General features: G+C 47.9%; 1 protein-coding gene across 1 annotated transcript in view; it reads right to left on the bottom strand.

Annotated features, from left to right (window-relative positions):
- RAB40C (RAB40C, member RAS oncogene family) overlaps window positions 1-21,694 on the bottom strand; it is a 198,760-nt gene that overhangs the window by 58,031 nt on the left and 119,035 nt on the right. Inside the window, exons 4-5 of the mRNA XM_086941279.1 lie at window positions 13,383-13,443; window positions 1,966-2,043 (exon numbers count right to left, since the gene is read on the bottom strand). Of these exons, the coding sequence (XP_086797405.1) occupies window positions 1,966-2,043; window positions 13,383-13,443 (139 nt within the window). The remainder of the gene's footprint in view (window positions 1-1,965; window positions 2,044-13,382; window positions 13,444-21,694) is intronic.

Here is a 21,694-nt window from a genome sequence, read left to right as displayed (position 1 = left end):
ACCTTTCCGCCCAGTCACAGTTGCGACTCTGGCCAGGTGGGTTTCCTGGGTTTTGAGTCTAGCCGGTATTGATACCTCCAAATTTGGAGCCCACTCAGTAAGGGGAGCTATGGCCTCCAAGTCTTTTGGTTCCGGTTCCAAGACATCATGACTGCGGCAGATTGGTCGTCTGATTCCACATTCAAGACGTTTTATCATAAACCTTTTGTGGATGTGGCCTCTGTGGTAGTTGAGGAACTTTAAACTAGCATAACCAGAGCCTCCGTGGACTGACACAGAATGAAAAATTGTCTAGCAGACGCGACAAAGAATTTTCAATTCTATTAAGGACACTGAGGCGAGGATTATCCCACCCAGGCTTACTCAATAACGATTACATTAATGGTTATATTTCTGAAGTTCTATGCCCACCCGATGGTTGTAATGGCTTGATGATGTTTTTCCTAGTTGTGCAACGGCCATTACGATGTATATTTTTGTTTCAGGTGATTCACACAAACAGACTTGAGAAGATCAGCGTTTGATCTGAGGCGAAATCGGTCGCTGGAGTGGATATGGAATCTTCTACGCAGGAAGCGTTGTTGCCACGTTGGGGTTCAGTCATGGTTTGGACTGTTGTTGAAGACTCGCAAAGAAAGAGGAGGTCTTGGAGATCACTGGGACATTTATGCGGTGAACTGGACTATGATTGGTACAGCCTGAGGGAGGGGGTTGTCCTTCCGGGGACATACCATTTTAAAGTTCTTATTGGCTGCTGTTTTGCCAGTAAAGAATAGAGAAGCAGAATCCTCGCCTCCGTGTCCTTAATAGAATTGAAAATTCTTTGTCGAATCTGCTAGACAATTTTTCACTCTCATTTACTTGCTTCTTATTTGACGGTTTTCTCTGTTTATCCTGGGTTTGTTCCTCCCCTGGGGCATAACCTCTTTATTATCCTCTTGACTAGCTACCTTGTGTACTTCCACTTCTCACCTTTGGAGAACTACCATTTTGTTCTTGGTTAAACATCAGAGTACATGTGCTCTCTCCCGGATGCATTTCTCCACTCAGGGTACTCTGTGTTTTCTCTCCCTCCACTGCATTTCACCTCCTGCCCCCATGTTTTGTCTCCTTCTTGTGCTTCTCCCCCAGAGTTGCTTTCCCCATCGTGCTACCACTCTCTGTGGCTTCCCCTAACCAGCAGCAGTGTCAATTAATCATTTTTTTGTCGATACTAGACGCAATGGCATAAAGCATTGCTTTTACCGATGCATTCAAATTCACCAAAACAAGCACAGGAAAAGCCAATAGTTCCAAAAGTAAGACCTATGGAGCTTAAAGCAAGCAGGGAGGGCACCTGCTCTTTTGAAGCTACAAGACTGCTGGGTGGGCAGGGAGCATCAATTTTAATGGCAAATACTCTTAAAGAACTAATACTGCTATTTGTAGGTGCAACAAAGGTATAAAAGCAAGACTATTAAAAGTGCTTGTTTTATACTTACCTGTTGTGGAGGGACAGGTTGGCTACTCTGAATCTGTGGGCTATTCTCAGGTAATCATCTGATAGCACAGTGCTGTAGGCTGTGGCTTTTCGGCTGGTCATGATCAGCGAAACACAACAACGCCATTTATAATGCGAAAACATTCATTGGTTGAAAGAAAAACTAGGTTGGCAGGCACCTTTTAAATGAGCATACACACTGGATGAAGTATCCATCATAATGACTTATTTTTTATAGAAGTAAAATGTTCAGAACACATTTCATTTCACATTTGTCTATACAAAATCAGTGGAAACCTTTAATTCACCAATTTTGTTTTTTTTAAACAAAGTTTCCAGGTATTTAATTCCAATTCATATATTATTTGAACCATTTTTAAGCACATCATTATATTCAGTGACTATGCAGAACTTTTGGGCAGAAATTCTAAACTCCTCTAATTTCAGCCATCTATTCAGGTTCATATAAATAATTTGTATCTTACCTCATCTATTTCCTTGATCCATCGGTCAATGCCGTCAAAGGACCAACGATTGGTGATATCGTACACCAAAAGAATACCCTACAGAAAAGAAATGATTTTGCTTTACATAGGTCCAATTAAACTCCTACACATAGAATGTATAACGGTACACTGATGAGCTTTACTGAAGTGTTACAGTCAGCATCATGACCCAAGCAAGACAGGATATCTTTCTGTTGAATTGCTGTTTATCCTTTCTTTTTAGCACCACTCTCGTTTCCTCTGCATGTTCTTCGGGTTTCACTCAAAATTCTTCTTTCAGTCTCTAAACACATATGGTCAGCGTTGTTACTGGAGCCGATAAACTGTAATTACTTTGTTTCACGTTCGCTGTGTTTAAGGAAGCGCTTACCAGAGAAGGGCTTAAAGGCTGATCCCTTCTTAAAAGCACTTATAAAAGAGCCTACACCTGCATCCCTCACACTACACTGAACTGGGTGATTATGAACTATTTTCTACTACAGCCCAGTATGGTCGAGGCATCAAGCCAGCTCTCACTGTACCAAGTTATAACCCCCTTCACCTGGCAAAAGGTTTGGGATACTTCCAATGAGACACAAACCATATTCTTTGCCTTGCTCATGTTAACTAACTAGGTTCCAGCTAGTTGGCAGGCCTTGCAAATCTGGCATATTGCAAAGAGTTCCAAACAAGCTTAATGACAAGCTTGGATATGGAAAGAAGGGGGAGGGAGTGAGGGGCAGCATCAGATCTAATGATATAACACAAGCTGCTTGGTAAGACAGTTTACAGCACTTGATATGATACTTATGACTAATTTCCAGAATACTAGCTGTTATAATATGTTTTATTGAGATTTCTAGAAAGAAAAAAGCTAAAATATACCCAGCTAAAACTGCAGGTTTTTGACTTTTGTACAGTGAAAAGATGTTTAAAAGCTTCATGAACACGGTTAACCTTAAACTGTCTTCTTTGCACCTGTTCCAAACATGCAGGACAAGTACAGAACTAGTGGCAGTGTAAGCTACACAAACACGCACACACAAACACCAGGTAGCAGGAGTATATACCACTCACAAAAGCAGGTATAGCACAGAGCACATATCACTCAACACACAAGTGTGCAGCACTGACAAGGTATAGTACAAGTAGCAGGAGAGCAAAGAAAAGATGCTATGGACGTCTCATCAGCTGCATGTGTTTTAAACAGGTTACTTAACTTCCTTATCTAGTAGAGACTATCTAGTCGAGGTTTCCTTAACTTAGAATTATCCCCAGGTATTAGCCTAGATCCGGAAATTGCTTGAGAGCAGTACCTCTGTGTGCCGGTAAGGGGAGGGGGATCGTTCGGTTCCGTGTGGCATAAACAGCATCAGAAGTGACATGCGTTGGGTCTATGTCGGAGCCACACCAGTGCACTGAAGTCAGTTTCATTTTGTGACTTTCCATGACAGGAGTCAAGAGCAACGAAGAACACTGACCACTGGTGTGTAAAGCTAGGGCCCTGAAAAGGGAACATCCCTGCACTTAAAAATCAGTTTGCAGAGCGATGAGGATGAGTGGGTCGTTAAGGAATCTGCAGCTAGATAGACTATACTAGATAAGGCGTTACCAAAGGTAAGTAACTTGTTCATCTGATAGAGGCTTCTAGCTGCAGATTCCTTACCTTACACCAGATACCCAAGCAATATCTCTAGGGAGGTGGGTCTGTAGAACAGATTCCAGCCAGAAAGTCCTGTAGGACCGAACAGGCAAAGTGTTCAGGCAGTAGTGCTTGGTAAACGTGTGCAGAGAAGTCCACATTGCAGTCTGACTGTTGTCTAGGACCGGGACTCAGCGTGCTAAGGCAGTGTTTGCAGCATTGGCCCCGGTAGAATGAGCCAGCAAGCCCTTCAGGGGTTGCTTCTTGGCTAGAAGAGGTTTTAATGAAGCACAGTGCATCGGGTGATGGTACTTTTCTGCACAGCTTACCCTTTCTTGGTTCTAACATATCCCACGAAGAGTTGGTCGTCCGCCCAAAATTTTGTGCAGTCAAGGTAGAACAAAGCACTTTTTGGGTCCAGCTGGTAGAGTCTCTCCTTTTCTTTAAAGCGATGAGGCGGAACGTAGGAGGTAGCTACAATCATGGACTGGCCTACATTGAACGGGATTACCACTTTCGGCAAGAATTATGCTAGAGTACGAAAGACCAGTTTGTCTAGTTAGATGGAAATATACAGAGGCTGGGATGACAGCACCTGTAATTCACTGACCCTCTGGATAGATGCAACTGCCACCAGAAAGGATGTCTTGATGGTGAGGAGCTTAAGAGAACAGTTGTGTAGCGTATCAAAGGGAGTGTACATCAAAAAAGTAAGAACGAAGTTTAGACCTCACTGAGGCATAATGAATGGAACATATGCTGAATAACTTTGAGAAATCTATTTACGATAGGGGAGTTGAAAAGGGAGGACTGTTTTGACAGCTGCAGAAAAGATGAGATAGCAGACAAATAAGCTTTCAACATGCCCAATGCAGAGCCCTATTTGGCCAGGGTAAGAATAAACAAAAGAACTTGGTAAAGAGATGCAGATAAATACTCAGCCCGTTTGACTGTACACCACGCTACAAACTGACGTTCTCAGCAGTGGTGAACAGATCTAACAATGGTTCTCCCCGTTGCTGAAAAAGACAGTGCACCACGTTCGGTTGAAGATATCACTCGTGATCCGCTAGGAAAATTTGGCTGAGTTTGCTTGCTCTTGCGCTAAGAGAAATCTTCAGGTGTTGAATCACCAGGGAAATGCCCTGACGTTCCATCTATGTCCAGAGACGTAAGACCTCTTGACAGAGGTTCCAAGGCCCAACACCACCCTGTTTGTTGCAGTTCCACATGGTGGAGATGACCATGAACACATGCATTAGCTTTACCTTGGTAAAAAGGCTTTCAATGGCAACCGGATCGATTAGAGCTTCAACAGGTTGATGTGGAGATTCCACCAGAAACCAAAGTCCTCTGAGTTCCAGCTCTCCCAGATAGCAGGCCCAGCCCAGGATTGACGAGTCTGTCATTGCCGTTTGATCAGGTTGAGGAAGAGAGAGGGGTCTGCCACTGAGTCAATCGCGGTCCATCAGCTACCACTGCAGATCTTTTGCAGTGCCCTTCGAGATGTGGGGAATGTCGGAGAGATTCCGCTGATATTGAGACCACTGGAATCACGTGTCATACCCCAGAACTGCATACGCCAAAGGGCATTCGTCATAAACAGGGTGCAGGAGGCCATGAAGCCCTGCAGCTCATATTTAGTCTCATAGGAATCCAGGTTAGAGGCTGAAACATCAGTATCACAGCCAAGATATCCTGGACTCCATGCTAGAGAGGATAAGCCAGAAACTGCACTGTGTCTATAACAGCTCTGATGAAAAGGAGCGTCTGAGAAGGGATCACGTGTGACTTCGGCACGTTGATAGTGAATACCAGCGAGTGAAGGAGGTCCGCTGTAGGCTGGAAATGGGAGACGACTGCCTGGGGCGAGCCTGCCTTCAACAGCCAGTCATCGACATAGTGGAAGACTGGCACCCCTGAACCCCGCAGATGAGCTGCAACTACTGCATCACCTTGGTGAACATCCGAGGGGCGCTGGTAAGGCCAAAGGGGATCTGGAAAAACTGAAAGTGTTTGAGGCCTACCATGAACAGCAGGTAACGTCTGTGGGCAGACAGGACAGGGATATGGAAGTATCGATACTGCAAGTCTAACGCTAACATCCAGTCTCCCAGGTCCAGGGCGGACAGAACTTGAGTGAGCGAGAGCATTTTGAATTTCTTTTTTTCAGGAAGATATTGAGAGGGCACAGGACTGGGATAGGACGAAGGCCTCAGTCCTTTTTGGGCACTAGAAAGTAGCAGGAATAACAACCACGACCTACTTCCAATAACTGCATCCTCTCTATGGCTCCCTTGACCAAGTGAGATGCCACTTCCTGATGGAGTAATGAAATGTTATCCTCCCCCAGCCTGTCACACGTAGGGGACATGGGTGGAGGGGTTGCCACAAAGGGGAGGGAATAGCCCTTTTGGACAAAATAGCGTAACCAGCTGTCGGATGTCATCGACCTCCAGTGGTGCCGGTGATGGCATATCCTACCCTCCACTGGGTGCCCATGATGGTCGGAAGACAAACTAAAAGTGCTTGGAAGCTGCAGCTGCTGGGGAGGGGGTGGACTGACCCGACCTCTGGCTACTTGGCCCATGAGTTCCACGTCCTCAGCCATGGAAAGGATGAGAAGCCTGCTGGCCGTGGTGGCTGGGCGGTAAGAGACTCAGCTGGAAGCCCATTTCCTGGCCCACGAAAGAGGCGCAAGGCAGACGGGGGTTGGAAGGGGGACATTGATAGGCCCAAGGACCTGGCTGTGGCCTTGCTGTCCTTGAAGCGCTGAGTCCTCCTTCTCTACGAAGAGGGAGCAGCCATCAAAGGGCATGTCCATTAGTAAGGCCTGGAAGCCCACCAAAAAGCCAGTGGTTCTCAACCAGACATGGCTCTCAAGGGCCACCGAAGGTGAAATCGTTCTGTCCAGTGAGTAGGACTTGTCCAGCCCACAGCAAATGGCGAACTTCGTTGCATCCCTCCCATCAGCAATGGCTTGGGCATCCTCGGAGACCACAGGCAGCACCCAGGCAACAAAGTCCAAGACTGTATGGGAGTATCTGCCCAAAAGGCACACAATGTTCTGTGACTGGTGTGCCAGGCTGGCAGAAGAGAACATTCCTTTCAGAAAGGTATTTTGCGCCTTGGATTTCCTGTCTGGTGGAGTGATGGGGAATACGCAAGGATTTAATCTGGAAGTCGAGGCTTGCACCACCAAGCTTTCTGGGGTGGGGTGTTGGGTGAGGAAAAACTGGAGTACCCTGGTGTGATGGCAGTGGGCAATGATGGCGGTGGGCAATAGTTCTATGCAAAGGAGCCCATGTGCAGGTTTTGGACCAGGCCCTAAAGAGGACTTCTGTGAGGGCTTTGGTAAAAGGAAGAAGTGATTCAGATTGCACGACTCCTGGTTTAAGCACCTCTGCCAAGACATTTGCTATGGTGGTAAGTATGGCGGCTGAGGTCCTGGCCCTTACACAACTCTCAGTAGCAGCCAAGACAAATCAGGCTCCCTCTTCCGTAGCCACAGTAGGGGGAGCGAACAAGCCAGTGCCTGGGGCGGTGTCTAAGCCAGATCCTCATACCAGGTATTGTCCTCAGTGTCATCTAATGGCTGGTATTCATAAGGGTCAAGTGGCTCCTCCAAGTCTTCACAAAAACCAGTTCCAAGGGAATCTATACTGGCTCTGGCCTGGGGTATCTGCCTCCGGTCGGCACTGGCGTGGGTTGGCGTCAATCTGGCTCCATGTCGGAGTCGGTTGGGGGGGGGTCACAATGGAGACGTAATTTGGCACTAGTCACGGATCATAGCTCCAACCTTTAACTTGTTTCCTGTTACTCCTGGCACTTCCTATGTGATCCCTGGCCTCAGAAGATCCAAAACAGTATGGCTCCTCTGAGGCCAGGGATCGCAAAGTAAGTGCCAGGGGTAGTAGGGAGCAAGTTGGAGGTCAGAGCTGCGACCCCCGACTAATCCCAAATGACGTCCATTGACGGCTCCACAAGGGAAGTTGGCACTGGAGTGGGCGTCAGTGGAAAGTAGCAGTGGTACAACTGCCGCCGCTCCCAATCCATCAATGGATCCAAGGGGCTCGAATGGTTCTGAGGGTGAACCTGCCAGCAGAAGACCAATAGTGGCCCCCCCTAAGTGGGAGAAGCTGACCTGGCAATATTCTAGTGGGCACCTTGCACCAGTCCAAACGACCCTTATTGATGGTAGGTTTAAAGTCAACCTTTATAAAAAGCTATCCTAGTGGTAGCTATGGAGAGCAGCCTTCAGGCTAAGACTTAGAGGCGAGTTAAGCTAGTTGTTTTACCAATTATAATCCCTTGAATGATCAAATGAAAGCACACCACACAAGGTATATATCAAATATATATGTATTTATTCTCAACACAACCCCTCTGGACTCTTTATGAGGGCAGAGGTAAAAGTACAATACCAGGAACTTAATTAGCATACAATAAGTTGCACCATATAGGTTATGCCCTAGGGGCCTCACAAACCATACACTAAAAGAATGGTACAAGACCCACGTGAGAGTTAGAAAGCAGGCCTAGGGTCTGTGGATCCGCTGGGGCTACCTAGAATCACCCACAGTTAGCATGCAGGAGGCCCAGGGGGGATGCGTGCAGTGTCTAAACACAGCCGCGGATCACCATTGACTTTCTATGGAGAACAAGCAAGTTACAATTTTAAAGACTGGGGGGCACTTAGAGGTGAACTACGATGGAACCCTTTTAGACTAGGACACTTCAAGAGTCAATACCCACGGGAGCACCAGAGTACTCGTGTTACCTCACCCAGGGAAGCTGGGTGCCTAGGTGTCTTTTGGTGTCTAGTTTTGTCGTCGACTCCTATGGAGAGCTGCGAAGAAATGCTACAGGTGACCAGAGGAAAAGTGTCTAGGTGGATCCAAGGGTGGATCGGAGATGTGAAGAACCTGAAAGCAGATGGGACAGAGTCTGGATCACTAGTCAGTGACCAGGATGGTGAGGAGAAGATGCCAGCCGATGTCGGGTGTTTTCAGGTTAAAGAGGTGAAGCTTGACTCTTCAGCCACGAGGACCAGGAGGCGTCGACGACGACCAGGAGCTGGATTCGAGCTGTCCCACAAAGGATCTAGCTGACTGCGCTGTCGGAATCCGGATGGGACCCAACAAGCCTCAGTGTCGGAATCTGGACGGGACCCAACAAGCCGCTTTTCGTAATGTTGTTGGGTTATTCTCCATTCAATGGTGGCCGCAACCAGGAGGTACTCACTGTTAGGCCTTAACTTAAGAGTTTACTCTGACTCCTAAAAAATAGTCAAAAGTGTCATGGTGCTGCATTGCGCTAGCAGCGAGTCCCTTGGGGCCCAGTAGGCCCATTATCAGTATTACTGCAGCAGTGAGGAAGCATGGACATCTCAGCGGGTGCCCGGTCCATGGGCACTCAAGGCTCCAGTTTGGCACGTTGGCTGAACACAGGAGCTACGCAGCATCCGTCAATTGCAGCCTCTCTTTTGAGCTTATGCGATCAGCTCCAGCAGCGGAGGTGCTACTTCTACACAGCAAGTCCAACGCCCCAACCCCTCCCCCTCCATGTGCAGGGAAGTGGGGGTGAGGAAGAGGGTGCATTTCGACGCTTCTAATCTGGGTCCCAGTGATGTATGCATCCACGTTGTCCTCCTCAGTTCACAGGGGCAGGTCAGGTACAATCCTCGATGCTTCCTTGTGACTTACGGTCACACAAGCTTGCAGTTCTCGGGCAACTGACTGATCCTCGCAGCAAGATTCATACTGGCAGCCTCTTCTGGCATATGAGGTTGCAGCAACACTACCAACCAAGGTGCCAGCCCTCACCACAAAGCAGTCCTGGCACACAGGGGTCACCACCTTGTATCTGCACATGGTCAAGAATCCGTGTAGCAGCAATCTCCTCACACCTTGCACCAGGAGCCCACTCTACAGGCTTCCCCACTGGTTCATCTGGCAGCTTGGAAGATGACAATTTTGGGGTCTTAACCTACCCTTCTTATAGTCCATTTCCAGAGACAAAATGTGTGTTTATGTTCTGGGTCTTTGAAGTTTTTTGTTGGGGTTCTGCTTCTTTTGAGTTGCACACTTCTTCTCTTGAAAGGCTGTCTGTCACAGCAGAAGAGACGCCAAAGCGGACAGGCCCACAAAACAGGCCTTTGGAGTGACTAGAGCACACCTGGGTGTCAATAACGGATATATGTACCAAAAGGTTAATACCTGGCTCCCAACCACAAGCTTTGTGATTCGCTTATTGTTGGACAGGCCTCATGGAAGGCCCGGTCCCTCCCCGCATGGCGGGGCCCGGACCCCTGCTCCTCCTATGTCCTCCACAAGAACCATCCCGGCGACCCACCGGGGCAACCCACGGCCCCTTACCAACGGAACCCCAGCTCCTGAACCCCCCGGTATCGGCTGGCCCGGGCCCCTTTCAGCACCCCTGCCCCCGGCCCAGCCGCCATTTTGGACACTACACGACAAGGCCGCGTGGCCTCAGATCGACCCCAACCCCGGGCCTGGCCGATATTGCTGTGTACAGTCGCCACTGGGAAGAACACCTCCACCACCTCCAGGAGGTCCTGAACGCCCTCCGGCAGGCCGGGCTTACCATCACAGCCAGCAAGTGCCAGATTGGCCAAGGGTCCGTGACATACCTGGGACACCAAGTGGGAAGCGGCCTGGTGGCCCCCCTCCAGCTCAAGATTGCTGCCATCCAGGCCTGGGAACCTCCGGTCACCCAAACAGAGGTCCGAGCCTTCTTGGGGCTCACCGGATACTACCGGCGCTTTGTAAAAGACTATGGCACCATTGTAGGGCCCCTCACAGAACTCACATCCAAGAAGAACCCCAAAAACGTCAACTGGACTCCTGACTGCCAGGCGGCTTTTGAGAAATTGAAGTCCGCCATGTGCACCGCCCCCGTGCTCCAGGCCCCGACTACAGCCGGGAGTTCATAGTACAGACAGACGCCTCAGATCATGGCGTGGGGGCCGTCCTCTCCCAACTCAACACCGAGGGAGTTGACCAACCAGTGGCCTTCATCAGCCGACGCCTGCTGGCTCGAGAGCAGCGCTGGAGCACCATCGAACCGGAGGCCTTCGCCGTGGTGTGGGCCCTCAAGAAGCTCCGGCCCTATCTCTTCGGTACCCACTTCCGGGTGCAAACAGATCACCGCCCCCTGCAATGGCTAATGCAGATGCGGGGAGAGAACCCAAAGTTGTTGCGCTGGTCCATCTCCCTGCAGGGGATGGACTTCACTGTGGAGCATCGTCCAGGCCAAGACCACGTCAATGCAGACGGCCTGTCACGCTTCTTCTGCCTCGGCGAGGAGAGTACCCAAGTAGATGGGTGACTCTCCCTGCCTTCAGCTGGGGGGGGGGACGCATGTTGGACAGGCCTCATGGAAGGCCCGGTCCCTGGACCCCTGCTCCTCCGATGTCCTCCACAAGAACCATCCCGGCGACCCACCGGGGCAACCCACGGCCCCTCACCAACGGAACCCCAGCTCCTGAACCCCCCGGTATCGGCTGGTCCGGGCCCCTTTCAGCACCCCTGCCCCCGGCCCAGCCGCCATTTTGGACACTACACGACAAGGCCGCGTGGCCTCAGATCGACCCCAACCCCGGGCCTGGCCAGGCCCCGACATCGAGGCACCACCATCCACCCAGGGGGTGAAGAGACCACTTGGCAGGTCAATGGGAGAAGGAGTGTCGATGGCTACCCTCTGCCAGGTGTCGATCACCCACAGCCTCCCCGGGCGCTGGCTCCACCCCCCTGCTGGGTGTCTGGACTCCCTCATCCCGGACCTCCCGACCTCCAAGTGCGAGGGTCCGGACATCAAAGGGCGCCAGACCTATAACTGGGGCAGCTCCAGAACAGGAAGGGAGTTGTATCCTGGAGTCGAGAGACACCGAGACAAACTCATCCTTGGAGGCCTGCTGGCGCTGCCGCGGCTCCTTCTTGTGAACCACCTTCGAAGCCTGCTGGCGCTGCCGCGGCCCTCTTCATCGTGAAACCATCTACGAAGCCTGCTGGCGCTGCCGCGGCCCTCTTCATCGTGAAACTATCTTCGAAGCCTGCTGGCGCTGCCGCGGCCCTCTGCATCGTGAAACCACCTTCGAAGCCTGCTGGCGCTGCCGCGGCCCTCTTCATCGTGAACCATCGTCAAAGCCTGCTGGCGCTGCCGCGGCTCCTCGTTGTGAACCATCGTCGAAGCCTGCTGGCGCTGCCGCGGCCCATCCTTGCAAACTCTCCAGCTCGAGGATTGTGAGCTCCCTCTCATACTGCTCCCGTATTGGACCGGTACTAAGACTGTCCCGCTACCCCTTTTCCCCAAAGAGACTAGAATTGGCAGGATCCTCGTATCCTGGTCCCGCTGTATCGTTTATCCCCTTGCCTCAAGATTCCTATATAAAGTGTGCAGAACTCATCTTTGTGTGGTGTCCATCTTTGGGGGGGAAGTTACTTGTCTGTACGATCACCGGAGGAGGCCCTCACCAGAGGCCTCCCCCCCCTGTACTCGGCCGACCCTTCGGGTCCCCGTCTAACACTTATTATCCCTATTTCTTTCCTGAGATGTGTCCAGGCCCCTGCTTAGTGATCTCTCACTGAATCAAAGAGCACAGTGAGTCTCTCTCGCCCTTCTCCAGTATGTCCCACCCAGTTCACAGGATTACTGTTCAGTACTGTTATGTCCATGAATTGTGCCACTATAGGCACATATACATCCAGCCTATAATCACTCTGCGCCCATTGCTCGGTACTGTACCCTTTCAGTATTGTACCACTTGCAGACGCACACACAGCCAGCGAACACATTCAACATGCACGCGCTGCACATGTCTACACCCTTCATGTATTGTATTTCTCGCAGTTACAAATACACCTAGTACATGCATTCACCATGTACGCACAGCGCAGTACTACTCAAACCCTGTACGGTACTCTCCCACACACACATACAACCATTGCAGAGTCATCCCTCCTGCACTGCACAGCACTTTACATCTAATTAACGTGGACCAAGGGTGGCGTAAGCCAACAGTAGCAGAACTTAAAAAAAGGTGAGTGAGCCTGCAGGCCTCACTCTAGTCACACAGAACACAAGATATAAAGGACTTATTCTCTCCAACTGATTACAACACAGTAGCTGCCACCACCACGCCTGTGCCGCTTAACTCATGGTGAAGGCAGTAGTCTTCCACCACTATGAGGTAGAGTTTTGGGCGCCCCTCTCAGTACAACAACACCCCAATCCAAGAGACCGGTCTATGTTCTGGTGCATATACATGATTTGCGTTTTCCTATGACAACAATAATCAGCATTAGGGATCCAAACAACAGTACAAATAGGCACTCATGGCAGGGGTACGTGTCCATTACCATGAAGAGGACTTTTCCATCCCATCACACCCTAAGAAAGACACCATCTAGGAAGGCCCACCACTTACATTAGGAGGAAAACTAAGATGTTCTTCAATGGATGTAAAGTAAAAGCCTGCAATGGTTGGAACTTCCATTGCAGGCGAGTTCTGGGACATACCTCCCATCCCAAAGCCTTAACAAGCATCACCAGCAGATTTTTACCACGGAGTGTCAAAGAACAAATGTGCTGTGTTGGGCAATTGGAGGAAAAAAAGAAAAAGCACAATAAGCACCATGTTAATAATAATAAAAATAATAATAGCTTAATTAAGAGCTAATTGTAAAGCATGATATATAATTTTGGCCTCATTTGAAAGAAAAAAACTACATTTTCCCTGCGTTTGACGTCTTACCTGTGCACCCCTGGAATAAGACCGGAAGATGGTGCAGAAACGACCCTGCCCAGATGTGTCCCTGAAAATAAAGAACAAAAGCTGGCTTTAGGTAAGAGCATTTGTGGTTTAATGGGAATAACAAAAGCTTTTCAGTAACTATCATAAATTGTGAGGTAAACATGGACACTGACGTCCGTGACTGTGAATATTCTTCCTGTTCAAATACCAACAGAAACACGGAGGGTTAATGTGCAGATTCTGGAATTCATAAAGCTGAACAACATTCAAAAGACATTTGAAATTCCTTAATACAGTAGAGAGCATATGAACACATCACTTCCAAAAGGCAGATGTGAGCTCATTAGCTCTGGAGAGCAAAAGACTATGGGGTCCATTAGGATGGCGGGCGGGCTTTGCCCGCCCGCCACCCTAACGGAGAAGAGGACCGCCCGCTAACAGTGCGGGGGTCCCGACATATGTATTAGGATGCGCCCGCCACACAGGCGGGTGCATCCTGTATGTCTACCATTGCGGCGGGCGGAGCAGGAATCTCCGCCCGCCGCAATGGTAAAAGTGCACGTTTTGCTTGGCAACGCGCAACACGACAGGCACCGCGCGGTGCCTGCCATGTTGCACTCTGACATGCGGGGGGGTACCCTAGGTACCCCCCATGTGCACCCCCCAAGCCACGGACTCCCAGGGGGCCCGCAAGGGGCCCCCGCAGGGAGTCTCCGCATGCCTTTCCGTGGCGGCATTGCCGCCACGGAAATGCACTGTGTAATGCACATAGTAATATGGCGGGCGGTGTCTACAAGACACCGCCACCATGTTACAGGCTTTCCGCCCCGGCCGCTAGGCGACCGGGGCGGAAAACAGGCGGGCGGTGTTTCCGACCGCTGCGGTCCCCTCCGCCATCGTAATATGGCGGGGGGGAATGCAGGGAAGGATGGCGGGCGGATTGCCTCCGCCAGGGTGGCGGTGGCCACCGCTACCCTGGCGGAGGCAATCCGCCCGCCATCCTAATGGGGCCCTATATGTCCAATTTAATTTAATCACTGTTGTACCATGGTTCTGGCCTTTATTTTGAGCTGCTTGTATGATATTTTCTGAGCTAGCACAAAGACTCAAGAGTCTCTGGTATAAATGAATGAGCATCATTCTGTATAACTTTCAAGCCCTTGTCATAAGACATACGAGGGGTATGGATGGAGGTTTCTTGAGAGAACCTTAAATGGAGTTGTGAAAGCACTGCATAAGTACGAACTCATCAGACAAGGTCTTCCAAATTACATCTCATAGCACGAGATAAGGTTGGTTATCTTTGTCACTTGAAACCACTAAGCAGGAAACATCCTCTTATTGAGAAGTTGAAGTCTACCATTTACTTTATGTATGCCTGTAAAGATCCATATTTCGGTCTAAAATGCTGGACTCTTTCAGTGGCAGTAATAGGAGAAGTAAAACAGGGCCAAGCCGATGTGTTAGAGGTCAGGCAGCGCATTTGAGAAAGTTAGCATGCCCATGGACAGCACTGTACAGCGACTATTCCCTTCACAATTTACAGAAATGAAGATCGATGTCAACAATGATGTTTTCTACAAAGGAGTTTCAATGCCATGAAATCCCAGCAATTAATTAATGACAGAAAATTCAATTACCATAATTGCTTTATAATATGTATACAAAACAGTGATGGAAGGAACAAATTAATCTCAGCCACTGGTAATTACTCAGGCCACATACAAATCCATCATTGTTTTGCAACCATGTCACCGCAGTTTAGACCACGCTATATGCAAATCAGTCTTGACCCTGCTCCAATAGGAACAGTCCGGCCCAAACTGCCAAGTCAAGTCATCCCTGAGCCAGTTTGGGCTGGACTGTTCCTACTGGAGCAGATTCAAGACAGATTGCATATAGCTGGATCCTAAATTAGGTGACGTGTCGGAAGTTGGCTTTTCATTGGATAGAGGTGGTCTTCAGATGGCTCCCACCCAACACCGTGCGAACTGTCATGCAAACTCTCATCAGAACACAGCAGTTAGACTCACCCTCGACCTCCCCAGACAGACGCACATCAACCTCCACCTCAGGAAACTCCATTGGCTACCAGTCGCAAAGAGATGCCAGTTCAAGCTGCTCACCCACGCTTACAAGGCACTACACAATGAAGGATTGGTGTACCTCAACAAACAAGTGAATTTCCACCAATCTACCAGGGAATACCATTCCAGATCCCTCTCCCTAGTAGCTACCCAACACTTCCCCCTGCACCATAGAGCTTCAACATCGATCCAACAGTTCAGGAAGGGCTTCAAGACCTGGATGTTAACCTAACAGGAAGTGCGATTCTGCAGCATGACCCCCCACACAGCCTAGAGACCCTCACGCGTTAAGCAGCCGTGCTATACAAATCCAATTGATTGATTGATACCAAAATTAGGTATATCGTACAAACAGTCCAGGTATTCACTTACGAATAGACAGGGGCTTTCTCTAGCAATCCCAATGTACTCTTCCACGGGGTAGTGTGGTTGAGCAGCCTTAGGATTATGTAAATGTAAGTGTAAATGTATAGGCATTTATATAGCGCACTACTTACCCGTAGGGTCCCAAGGCGCTTCGCCCGCTGCGAAACCCTTCCTGGCTTCCCTGAGAGATGGTCCCTTAATGGGTATCTCCAGGGTGAGACCAGGCATCCCCGGCGGTCAGGTGGGGCCGTTAGTGAAGATGAGGCAAGCTAATGCCCAGAGTTGCCGAGTGTGATCGCTGATCAGAGTGGGCACCGAGGCGAGAGAATTATCGAGTCCGCTGACCCTGGTCCAGAAACCTGCCGCGCCGGGAATCGAACCCTGGTCCCGGGCCGTCCTCTGCTCTCGGGTCTGCCGCCTCTAACCAGTGAGCCACACTACTTCATTATCAGAGAAGAGTGTTAGACATCTGTACATACACACAATATTCAATAAATGATGGCCACCATTCAATAAGGAGATCTACAACAATTTATAAAAAATAACAAGTATCTTTATGTAGGTTTAGGAACCAAAATCCATACAACATGATAAGCAAGTACGTTTTACAAGAGAAATACTTTTACGTTTACAAAGTCGACACGTAGTGCATTTTTCAGAAGCTGCAATGTTATCCTACGGGAGGAAAAACAAGTACGGCTTTCAGGTACAGTGCAGTGACTTACAGATAAGTCTCTGGGACTTAAGGTGAGCATTTGGCACGGTCTAAGGCAGCATCAGCAGGTCACCTCCAGCTGCACTAGGGCAGCCAGATGAAGTGGTGCAACACAGTGTCCGGTGCCCAATGTTGGGCTATGGGGATCGGTCTTCATGAAAAGGGGCAGCAGGTTGCAACTTCAAGACCAGCCAGTCTAAACCAAGAGGGGGGACTAAGGCCTCCCGATGCTCTGGATGTGGGACACCTTTGGTCCTCTTCTCCACTGGCTGGGGTGACAGGTGCAGAGGTGTCTTTAGGTGTTGGGCCTTAGTCACCAGGAGCGGTCGTGGTAGAGGGGATCTGCAAACAGAGGCTGCAGATGGCATTGAGAAGTCCACAGCAGGGAAACCAGAGGTGGGCTTAGAGTCTGAAGGGTCTGGGAACCACGTTCACACAGTTGGCTCACTTCAGCAGGGTGACTCAGGTGCAGTGGTGCTTTCCAGCATCGGATTTTCACAGTCTTGGAGCATCACAGCTCAGTCTTTTGGCACCTGCAGGATGCAAGGGAGCAGGTGTACAGGAGTTCTTGGTTCCTGGGTGAAGGGCTGGCTTCTTTTGGTGCAACTGTCGAAGTCAGCAGGCATGCCGGCAGGGCTGGCATCAAGTCAGTTGCTGGATCTTCTCCTCCTGCTGTTTGCGACTCTTCATGTCAGTCTTCTTCTTTCAGGTCTGCAGGATCTGATCTTCTGGTGCCTGGAACTACCCTAAATACTGAATTTAGGGGTGTTAGGGGAGTGTAGGGTAGTAGCCAATGTGCAACCAACCCCTGGGGTCACTATGCCCCCTATATGACCCCTTCTTGTGAAAATTAGACATTACCCTGTCCCAGAGTCCCTAAGGTTGCCATCATCAACATCAACTCTGAAACGTCAAATCCACTTCAGGTAACCAACATTAGGGGTGGTACTAGCCAGAGGGTGGGCACGCCTATCCGACAAGCTAATTTTCCAGCATGTCCAGGTGCCAAAGGGCTCTCAACAAAGGGAGACCGCTTCCTTTCCTGTGAGAGAAGCCAGATTCTAATACTAAAGGTGGTGAGCTCTTTGAAGCTCCTCAGCCTTGCAATCTGCTGGTCATCCTGTGGGAGGGGGAGTAAACAGCCTCTGTCCGAGCAGGCTTTTTTTCTGGCCTCCTGAGAGCAAAGGCCCCCAACCTTGGAGGTCAGAAACTTGTTTCTGGTTGCAGGCTTGCGAAAAACAGTTAGTCATCACAGCTGTAGCTGGCAAGTTTTCAGTGGGCACATCTATGATGCCCCCCTGTGTGCATGTATTAATAAATCCAACACTGGCATCAGTGTTGTTTTATTAATAGGAGATGTTTAATACCAAACATCACTTTTTTCAGGGAAGTCATCATGTAGCTGGGGAACTCATTTTCACCTATGCCAGGCACATGTACATAAAATGGCTTCCATGTTCACTTGTACTAGTTGCAATAGAGCTAATCTGCACAGGGGCATATCCGGTCATGCAGATATGTCCTCACATGTAGTATATTTAACCTGCCTTAGGGCTGTAAGATCTACTGTAGGGGGTGACTTACCTATACTGCATGCAGTGTCTGTGGGCATGGCACACATGGATGTGTGCCATTTTGTGTTTTCACTTTTGTCAGCACCAAGACACGCAGCCTTCAGTGGCAACCTGTATGTGTTTGGTGAGGAGTCGTTTAGGGTGGAACAATTTGTGCTGCAGCCCTTAAGGACCATCTTTAGCCTCCTTGCCCAGGATACCAGAGGTACCACTTACTAAAGACTTAAAGGGTGTGCTAAAGGCATTGTCATTTGGGGTACAATTGCACAGTTTTGGGATAGCGATCTGGCACTGGGGACCTGGTTAGCAGGAACCTAGTGCACTTCCAGTTAAAATCACATCAAACACCAGGCTAAACGTGGGGGTGTCCATATCAGAAAGGACGTTTCCTACAACATGCTGTGCAAAACAACAATAGATTGGCATGCAACCAGAGTAATTACCAGTAGCTGAGATTAATTCGAGCAATCCATCCCTCACTTTTTGATATACTTCAGATAATTGCTTTATATGCACATCTAACAAGACAGATGTTGATTGAAAACCAGTCAGTATGTTTCCATCCAGGAAAACAAGTGACCCGCTCTGTGACTAGTACAAGAAACAGAAGATTACTTGGCTAATTATGAAGTAACTATTTAGCAGTTTCGAGCAATGGAAATGATGAAGCAATCAAAAGGTAGTAGGCAATGCATCCTAGCAATTTCAAGCATAGCACTTCAGAAAATGTGACTTTTCAAAAGTGCAAATAATTTAGACTTAAGTTTACAACGTTATGTCACTTCATCAGCTTTGGTGTAGCGCACTGCTGTCATTTGTAATAAAAAAACAAGTTACTTATGTGTACACTGTGGTTCTCCAGTATGGATATCTTTCATAGGTTCACATGCTTGAATTTTCCCCGTCGTCATGGTGGGAGTCCCACAATACCAATAATAATAAAAATGCAGTGCTATACCTATGCACGGACAACCACATAGAAACAAATTGACATTGGTAACCAATTGACATTGTTTTTAATAGAACCAAATTTCAACCAATCAAAACCTAGAACCTGAAGCACTCTTCCTCTGCAGAGCCACCACACCTCAGATTTCGAGCACAAGTGTAAAGTAAAAGAATATAAGTGGTTCCCTTAGTGTGAGCTGCAACAAGTAGGATAGAGGGTTGCATGTGAAACTATGAAAAATATCAATATTGGAGTACCAGTGTACAGGTAAGTAACTTGATTTTTCTCCAGTATTGAATCTTTCATAGATTCATATGCTTGAATCAGACTAGTAAGTAGTACCAAGATCAAGAGGCGGTGGGTAAGGTAAAGGACTTCACCGTGAAATCTACCATTAAGATACCAAATTTAGTATCAAAATAGAACTTGCATGTATTAATTCAAACATAAAGGCTTAAAAACATTGCATAACTATTGTTCTCTCAAGGAGGTATATTATATATCTATACCTTACTGAATGAGGCAAAGTAACACTGCCGGCCCAACTGCAATATCTGCTTTCAGCTTAGAATCCAGACACCGTTTTGTGAAGGTGTGGACATTAGTCCACGTCTCTGCCCTGCAAATGTCCAGTAACAAAACTCTGAAAAACTGGGCTGCAGGTGCAGCTAATTTCCATGTAGAGTGCGCTTTAACCTTTGCAGGCTTCTGTCATGGCAAAAAGTATTGGCTGCAGAAACCCAATAAGCTATACTGCTTCGTGATAAAGCGGGACCTTTTCTAAGCAGAGCAAACTAAATACGAACATCCTTGTTCTGTCTGTATAGAATTTTAAACATTGTTTGACATCCAAAGAATATAGGGCTCTTTAAGCTGTGAACAATGGATTTTAAATAATGCTGTTAACACAATAAGCTCCTTCAGGTGAAATGAATTTGGCACTTTCGGAATGAACTTACGATTAGTTTTTAATAGGGCTCTGTCATCCTGGCATTGTAAGGTTCATTAATTGTAAAGGCTTTAATCTCATTTATCTTTCTAGCAGAGGTGAGGGCCAACAGAAGAGTCACCTTCCACAAAACATTTTATGTCTGCCTTATAAATAGGTTTGAATGGATTCCTCACGAGCTATGACAGAACTGGTATTTAGCTGCCATGTCACTGGAGGATGTTTTACAGGAGGATAAACCTTAAAAGCCCTCTCATGAACTCCTTGATTAGTCTGTTGGATCATAAGAAAGAGTCCCTCATTTTGTCTCTGAAATCTGGAAATAGCCGACAGATGCAATCTAATAGAGGAATGCGCCAGACCAGGTTTTGCTAGGTGGAGTAAATAAGGCAGTGTCTGCTCCAGAGAGGATGTACGTGGATGCAGCTTATTACAGACACACCCAAAAAATCGTCTCTGTTTTGCTATGTAACATTTACTTGTGGCAACCGCACGAGAATGCTGAAGAACTGTCTTGGACCCCTCTGGCGTGTTCAATGATCCAAATTCAGTGTCGTGAGGAGGCAAGCTGAATTACTATTTCTGGATGATCGATCTGACCCTTGTTAATGGTCAGGGGATTCTCCGTAGGTTTGAATGAATTTGCAGACACGCTTATAGGGGGAAGAAGCTCTGAACCAATAGTGGCTTGGCCACGGTCGAGCTATCGAATGTGGCGGTATGGTTCCTGCTTCATTTTTCCAAATAATTTTTGGAATCTGGGGAAAAGGAGGGGAAGCATAAGCAAACATTCCTGTCCAAGCTAGTTAAAAGGCATTTCCCCAATACTTTTTCTGTGGAAACCTACTTCCATACATTTTGCAAATAGATCCAGGTTTGGGGTCCCCCACTGATGGAATATTTGGAGTAACTGTTGTTGATTTAGTTCCCATTCGTGACACTGTTTTGCAGTCCATCTCAGGGAATCTACCCATCCGTTGTCCACCCCAGGAGCATGTTCCACTAGTAGTAAAATGTTGTGAGCAATTAACCATTCCTAGATTTGTTGGGTTCGAGGAGACAGGACCTTTGATTTTGTTCCCCCCTGCTTGGTGGGATAAAACATGGTTGTGGTATTGTCTGTTCTTACCAAGACAGAGGAACTGTGTAGTTCGGTAAGACAAGATTGGAGACCTAGGAAGATAGTCTTCAATTCCAGAAGGTTGTTGCGCATCTCTTCCTCTTGAAAATACAATTTTCCGTGAATGTCTAGGTCCTGAAGATGAGCTCCCCAGCCTTCTAAGGAATTGTCTCATCAATACAATATGGGGCTGCACAGGAACAAATTAAAGGCCCCTAGATATATATATATATATATATATATATATATATATATATATATATATATATATATATAATATATATGTGTGTATATATATATATTTTTTTAACTTTATTTTTCCATTATGCATGAAAAGAAAAGAAAAAGAAAACAAATGATGGCATTATACATATGAGAACATCGAATGACATTTGCAAAGTATCTGCAAAACATATCAATGAAATATGAACACAAATTATGAGGACAAAAAAGGAAAAAGAACAAAGTGATACATTAACACTGACTGCATCAAATATACCATACATAATGAAAAGTCGATCTAATGACAAAACTGCATCCACTGAGTACTAC

Source organism: Lissotriton vulgaris, chromosome 10, assembly GCF_964263255.1.
Source record: "Lissotriton vulgaris chromosome 10, aLisVul1.2, whole genome shotgun sequence".
Classification (NCBI taxonomy): domain Eukaryota; kingdom Metazoa; phylum Chordata; class Amphibia; order Caudata; family Salamandridae; genus Lissotriton; species Lissotriton vulgaris.
Note: the sequence above shows the minus strand (reverse complement) of the source record. Positions and strands in the feature narration are given on the sequence as shown.